Source organism: Octodon degus, unplaced genomic scaffold (assembly GCF_000260255.1).
Source record: "Octodon degus isolate 3935 unplaced genomic scaffold, OctDeg1.0 scaffold00148, whole genome shotgun sequence".
NCBI lineage: Eukaryota > Metazoa > Chordata > Mammalia > Rodentia > Octodontidae > Octodon > Octodon degus.
This window is the reverse complement of record NW_004524724.1, coordinates 4,510,518-4,517,640: the sequence shown is the minus strand read 5'-3', so window position 1 is coordinate 4,517,640 and position 7,123 is coordinate 4,510,518. Positions and strand designations below refer to the sequence as shown.

Here is a 7,123-nt window from a genome sequence, read left to right as displayed (position 1 = left end):
GGATTGAACCGTGGTCCCTGTGTTTTGCTTAGCTTAGCTTGTTCTGTCAAGTAGGTGCTTTAGACCACTGAGCCATCTCACCAGCCCCAACAAGTATTTACTGAGTCCTGTTTGGATTCAGATCTCTGGCAGCAGCTTGGAATTAAGGAAGACAGTTCTTGCTTTTAAAATCAATCCGCAAACATTAAGAAACCAAGATATCAAAGGAGGATTTATAAGAACTCCTAGGTCCTACTTAGTACTCCTTTCTGGACAGCATACATATATAAGGCAATGAAACATATTGTATACTGTGAAAATGAAAACTATAAGAAACACTACAAAAAATCATCTTAGTCTACTAGGGATTCAAAATGTTTCTAAGTTTCCCAGCACCACCCCTTCCACGGTAATACGGATGGAACCCCAAAGCGCTGGGATATGTAAAATTTTAGAAGTGATCAGTAAGCACACATATTTTCTAAGACATTTTACGTGGTCACTAACATAATTAGATAAGCATACTTGATGTCTGGTGTTGAAAACAATATAGATGGAAGTCAAGTTGGGAAGGTGGCATGGTTCACACGCTGCCTTACCAGCTTCAGCAGCAGAGATGAGGTATTCTGTGGCCTCTAACCGTTCACCTCTCCCTTCAGTCTTGTACGACTTAATGGCATTGTAACTAGAAGAATGAAACACCAACAATTTAAGTGTAAAGAAAGGCCATTTTCAAGTGTGCACAGGCAGTGACACTATCTGCAAGGTAAAAGTGGATGTGTAACCGAGCAAAACACGGGATCTCATTGCAGAGGTTTACTATACGACAACATCACCTTGCCTGGTGTGCCCGAGTACAACACACGCAGCGGTCACCTCAGAAAACAGGAGCCTAGGAGAAGGTGAGGGCATGGGCGTGCAGGCTGGGGAGAAAGCATAGAGCCAGGGGACAGGTCCCCGACAGACACGTGCCATGCCGCTGTACTCAGGAAGCTCCCTGCCTTTCCCACAGTGGAAAGGTTCCCGTGCTGCAGAGCCTTCCTCACAAGGGCAACTGCGGGCACATACGCAGCCGTAAGATAACACACTGTGCCAAGAGATTCCCAAGCAGGGTGCGGAGACTCACCAAGGAAGAGATGAGCATAGAGACAGTACCAGCAGCACAAGGACACCTAACTCGTGATCCTCCTGCCTCAGTCTCATCGGGGTGCACCGCTGTGCCGGGACAACCTGAGACTCCTAATCTTGTCAAGTGTTAGCAATCCGTTAAGAAACCTTTGTTCTAAGAGCTTCTCACCACACAAGTCTCCTGTTCCCATGGCCCAGCCTAAGAAACTTGGACCCTCCAGACTCGGAGCACTATCCAACGTGGGAGTGGCAGACAGGCCTGTGTAAACACCCCTACGTGTCTGAGAGGAGAAAATAAGAAAAATACTTCAACAGTGCTAAGGCTGAATTTTGTTTTGCCTTCACCTAAAAAATATTTTGAGGCTGGCTTAGCCACTGCCATAAACTTTTGACAGATCTGTCACTACACACCCTGCACTAAGGGGCAATGCTGTCTGATAGGCAAAGAGGCATGGGGCAGGTGGCATAGCAGGTACTATGCAGTAAGCCTGAGAATCTACTGGTGACAGAACTCCATGTGGTGCCCATGAGAACCCCAGGCCCATCCCCTCCTGTGCCTCCCACCTCCCTGTGCCCGCACTCTGGGTACCCTGGTGAGGAGAAACGAGCCCCTCCCTCATGTACTGTCCTTTTGATTAGGAAACGGTCTGTTTGGGGCACTCTAGAGTTCTTCTCTTATTATATGGAAAAAAAAAAAAAGGATACCAAAGAGAAGTGAAATCCATAGGATTTAGTTTCAGGTTTTTCTAGTTGCTGCAGCACCTGAGAAAACTACTGCCAGTAACTGGCCCATTTGATGTTTTCCAGTCTATTCCAGCTGTCAGAAATGCTGAAGAGAAATGAAAGGCCCAGGCACCTCAGTAATCCTGCAGAGGCCCACAATTTTACTGAAAATTAGTTAGACTTAACGTTTTCCAAACAATTTTAACTAACAGTTCTCCTGTACTCAGAGAAACTGAGAACACGACTCAACTTTCTGCTCCCTCCCAAGGTACGTTCACTTTTATTTAATGGTGAAATTTCCCAGTCTACTCACAAGAGAAAGTAGAGTCCCCAGGACAGCCCTGCGCCCCACACATTTGGGGTGACTCCTTGGTAAAGTCCCCGCAGTCCATCGAGTTTCCAAATGGTAGCCAAGCAGTGCAGAATCCCTTTATATTTCGGTCTCAGTTCCAATCCGTCGCTCACTGTGTTAAAAGACAAGACTAGTTGGGTGAGAGCAAAATTGCAGCTCAGAATCATGAGCACACACAGATGCCACCTAATCTGGTATATAAACACTTAAATAATATTTATTTATTTATTTGGTGGTACCAGGAATTGAACTCAGGATGTTGTACTTGCTAGGCAAGCACTTATTCCACTGAGCTATCTCCCCAGCCTAAATAGTATCTTAGCAAGCATTAGACTAGCTCTTAAGTAGCCCAAGTCTCTTAGGCAAACAGATGTCACATTTAAATTTTATTTGTGTTATTTTTAAGATTAAGGATTCAAGTTTCAAAATATATTAAAAAAATTTTAGCTAGGAGCCCCAAATTACATCAGAACCTTAAGGCCTAAAAAGTGACCAGAGAGAAAGTGAGGGACCTGGGGTGAACGCTGCTCCTTTCTAAGCCCCGACTGGTGCACATGCTCAGGCACACGGGGGGGGGACGGGGACGGACGGGGACAGACAAACGCTCCACATCAGATTAGAGAACGGCATATACTCTGCATGGATGTATCTCAACTTGACCAAGTTTCCCATCCCTCCGAAGCTGCTCTCATTCTGCTGGCGGTGTGCTCCCAGGATGTCACCCCTACCTCGGCAGACGCTCACGCAGACCCTGGGTCACCCGTGAGCCCTCCTCTCCCTACCCCACTTAACCTGTCCTTTTGATTCTACGTGTCCGATCCTCTGGCCTCTTAACACTGCCTTCTTCCTGCTGCCACCCCACCAGCTTTCCAGCAGCAGTCTCCTTGACGCTTCTATAGAAAATATACTCTAGATCATGAACTTGGCAGTCTTCTTCATCGCCTGCTTCTTAGGAGAGAGGAGAATCCAGGGCGGAGGGGCAGTTACAAGGGCTGTTTACAAAGCTGTGAGCGCAGCTGGGAATAGAGCTCAGTGGCACAGGCGCTTACCTGTCTGGAGCAAGGTCCTGAATTTGATTTCGAGTACAAAAAAAAAATTAATAAATAAAAATAAAGCTGTGAGAGTGTTGTGGGAAAACCACAAGGAACAATGCAGTATCAATGACATCTTTATTGTTTTGAGAAGTTTTTTAATCCTAGGTGTATCGAGTATTTCAGCAGCATGTATTCTATGTTATGTTATAAATTTAAAATTAGAACATGTTATGTATAGTTTTGTACACTGTATTTCCCTCACAGTATTTCTTTCTTTTTCTTTTCTTTCTATGTATTTGGTATAGAGTCTCACCAAACAGCTCAGACTTGTAGTGATCCTCTCTCTTGTTTACCGCCTCCTCAGTGCTGGGATTGCGGGGGTGTGTGCGGTACGTGGTGCCGGGGATCAAACCCCAGTCCTCGTGCTTGTCTAAGCAGGTACTTAGTCTGCTGAGCTATCCTGCTGGCCCACTCAGGAGCACTTCTAAACACTCCTCCTTGGGAGAAAATAATTTCCAAAAACAAGACTTTGAAAAATGGTTTTGTGCTTTTAACCTCAGGTAATCTGTCATATATATAATAATAATTTCTCTATTTGGTACTTGTGGGGATTCTTTTTTTTTTTTTTTTTGCTCTAAAACATTATTTAAAAGTATCTTACAATAATTTGTGGAAATTGTATTCTCTTAGAATTAGTTGTGAGGAGGGAGCTGAAATGGGTCAAAACTGACTAACTTAGTCATAAATACACCCTGGAATTGCCCTCCAGGACAGTTACACAAACTGCTGTCCATGGCCACACGCAGCTCAACTCCTGGCCTGCTGGCCTCCTCCTCAGTGGACGTAACAGAGCCTGGCAAAGCAATGTTGACTACTCTTCACTGCCAGGCAGAGGGGAGTTACGCTCCTTTCATCATTAACCTGCCACATGTCACAGCGTGAAAGGAGATTAAAGTACACCTGGCTTTTGCCTAAAATAATCAAATACATGCTTTAGGTGTCCCACAGTAGAAAGCACTTGAACATGAAAAACCCATCTGGGGTAGGGGTGGGGATGAAGTATTGAAACAAAGAGGATCCCAGTAGGGCTTTCTTCATGTCCAGTTAAAATTGCTATGAAGATAAAATATAGTGATTTTTAAAGTCAAAAAAACTTTGTAGGGCCGGAAAGATGGCTCCGTAGAATAAGCACTTCCCTGGCAAGACCAAGGGTCGGAGTTCAATCCCCGGTTCAGCAAAGAAAAAAAAAAAAAAAAAAAAAAGAAATTTAGTAATTGTCTTAAAAATATCTGCCCATGAAAAGTCAGTCCATACACCTACATACCTTTCCCATCACTGTGGAAATGGCCCGTGACAGCCCAAGATGCCAAAAGACAAAAGAGAAAAAAGTTTTGTGTGGGAAGAAGCCATTCTGAAGAAAAGACAACACAATGGCTTTTAAAAAAGACTGCACTAGTACCCTAACACCCTGCTTGAGGCCCTGGATAGAGTTTTACATCTTCTCCTCCAACACAAATGAAGAACTTGTCTCCTTTCCGTCATAAAACAATTCCCTCACCTGTGCTCTGTAATGACATTTCAAAAACCATAGATGGGTAATAAAATCAACTGAGCAAACAGATTGATAGCATTATTTCTTAATTTTAAAAAAGATGTAACAGAAAACAAACATAAACAACATCACAAATGCTATGACAAGTAGTGTGCCATGAAGCTGTCTTCGAGTTCCACGTGTATATGACCAAATAGCAAAGGTCTGACCTGCGGCCTCCTGAGGGCTCCAGTCAGCGCACTTGGCGACGCCGCAGCTCCCTTCCTTTCTCTGCATTCTGCTGTGAACCCGCCCCATCTTCCTGCCTGTGCCCCTCTTCAATTCTCCACTTCCAGCTCTCTCCAAGCTCACTCCCACAGGGGCAGACCCTGGCCAGGCCTCTCTTTCCCTCTGTGATCCCAGTGCCTGCTATCACTAACATTTCCTCAAATGAGAAACTGACAATCCAGGTTTCTCACCTGCACTGCAGTCTGGCCTGTGCCTCACCATCCTCAAGTGTGCTGGTTAAGGACCCTCCAAGGGCACTCTGGGAGTCGTCAGAGTGACAGCTGACACTGTTTATCTTCTGAAGTGCCCTTCTCTTGGCTTGTTTCACAAATCCTTTTTTCCTCTTTGCCACTCAATTTCCCTGGCCTCTTTTTCCCAAGCATCCTTAAATGTTATTTTTACAGGTGCTCTTTCTGCCCAACATGGGTGGCCTCTCAGCCACTAAGGAGTCTCACTGCCTGCCTGCGTGCACATTTCTCCACTTCTTGTCCTGATCTTGTTCTTTTTTTTTTTTTAATTTTTTTTCCCCTGGAACCGGGGGTTGAACTCAGGCCCTTGAGCTTGCCAGGGAAGTGCTTATTCCACTGTAGCATTCAGTCCCGGGGACTGCTTTTATATGGCCTAAGAGAGATCTCAAAAATCTGGCAGGTTCTTCAACAATGACCTCTTCTACACAGCTGCTGAAGACAGGCGTCAAGGCACACGGCCACATCCATAGCCAAGACCAAAATCCTTTTATCTGTGTTCAGCCACTCCATTCTTCAAATTAGTACAAGTAGTATGGTGAATGATTAAATGCTACAGTCTAAAGTTAGACTGCCCAGGGGCTTCCGGCAAGATGGCAAAGGGATAAGCAGCAGAGCAAGAGCCTGAGACTTGCCATCCAGACACTGGAACATAGCAACATGAGAAAAAGGAAGCGGGAAATGGGTCCCCTGGACCAAGGAAGGATTTGAAGCGACACCTGAAGCCTATGGGGAAAGCAAAGAGAGAAACTTCAACAAACAGGGAGGCAGCCATCGGAGTCTTTTCCCTGAGTGGGGACTCACTGGGAGGAGTGGTTCAAACCCGGGCACACTTGGGGACTGCTGCAACACTAGGGGCCTCCTCAGAGAGACGCAGCAGTGAAGGGGAGCAGGGGCTAATGGTGAGTGCTGTATGACTGAGTGCGGACATCCCATGCACGGCAGAGGGGGACTGGCCAGGAGCCGTCTTGGAGAGGGGCCAATTAAGCTCAGAACTCTGAACTGCTGGGTCCATCTAGCAGCTCCCAGCTCAGCGGAATTTGCTGATGGATGCAGGTTGCATGAGTCTGGCCCCAGCCTGGTGGCCAGAAACCAGCCTGAATTTCAGGGGAAACAGCAGTGCTAAGATTGTCTGCTACTCTGCCATAAAGCTACTGCTGGCTTACTGGGACAAATCAAGACCTGGACTGTCTCCAGATGTTGCTTACCAGTGAGAGCAGAGTCAAACCTGGATGTGGACTTTTTTTATTGTTTGATTTTGTTTTTATGAGTGTGAACATGACTTCTAGTTCCTTTATGGTTGTTGTTCTGCTCTTTTTAATTTTTTCCTTCTCTTTCCCTCCTGTCTTCTGCACCAGTTTCCCAAAGTTCACAAGGCCCACCTTAATCCTCAAGCCTTCCTCCTCCTTGTCCTCCTTTTTTTTTTTAAATCTTTTTGAGACAGGGTCTCCTTATGCAGTTCAGGCTGGCCTTAAACTCACTTTGTAGCCCAGGCTGGTCTCAAACTTGCAACAATATCCCTGTGTCAGCTTCCTGCGCTGGGATTATTGGTGTATGCTACCATGCACAGCTTCCATCCAGCCTTGCTTCTAATCTCTTTTCTTCTATTTCTCTGTTTTTTCCTCTCACCCCTTTTAAATATTCTCCCCTGAGGGGTAAAATCGGCTTATTCAGGGGTTATTTACTGCATATGATTTTCTGGTTTGTTTTATTTATTTTTTTTAAATATTTATTTATTTTTATTTTTTTATTTATTACATTTATTTATTGTGTGTGTGTGTGTGTGTGTGTGTGTGTGGCCAGCTCAGCCCACCAGGGGGCGGGGCTGGCTGGCATGTGGTGC

The 7,123-nt window shown here is 45.4% G+C and overlaps 1 protein-coding gene across 1 annotated transcript in view; it reads right to left on the bottom strand.

Moving 5' to 3' along the window:
• Nucleotides 1–7,123, bottom strand: part of Slc25a32 (solute carrier family 25 member 32) — a gene marked incomplete at its 5' end in the record, with an annotated part of 13,492 nt that overhangs the window by 3,698 nt on the left and 2,671 nt on the right. The window contains 2 exons of the mRNA XM_023702343.1: nt 475–664; nt 2,144–2,294. Of these exons, the coding sequence (XP_023558111.1) occupies nt 475–664; nt 2,144–2,294 (341 nt within the window). The remainder of the gene's footprint in view (nt 1–474; nt 665–2,143; nt 2,295–7,123) is intronic.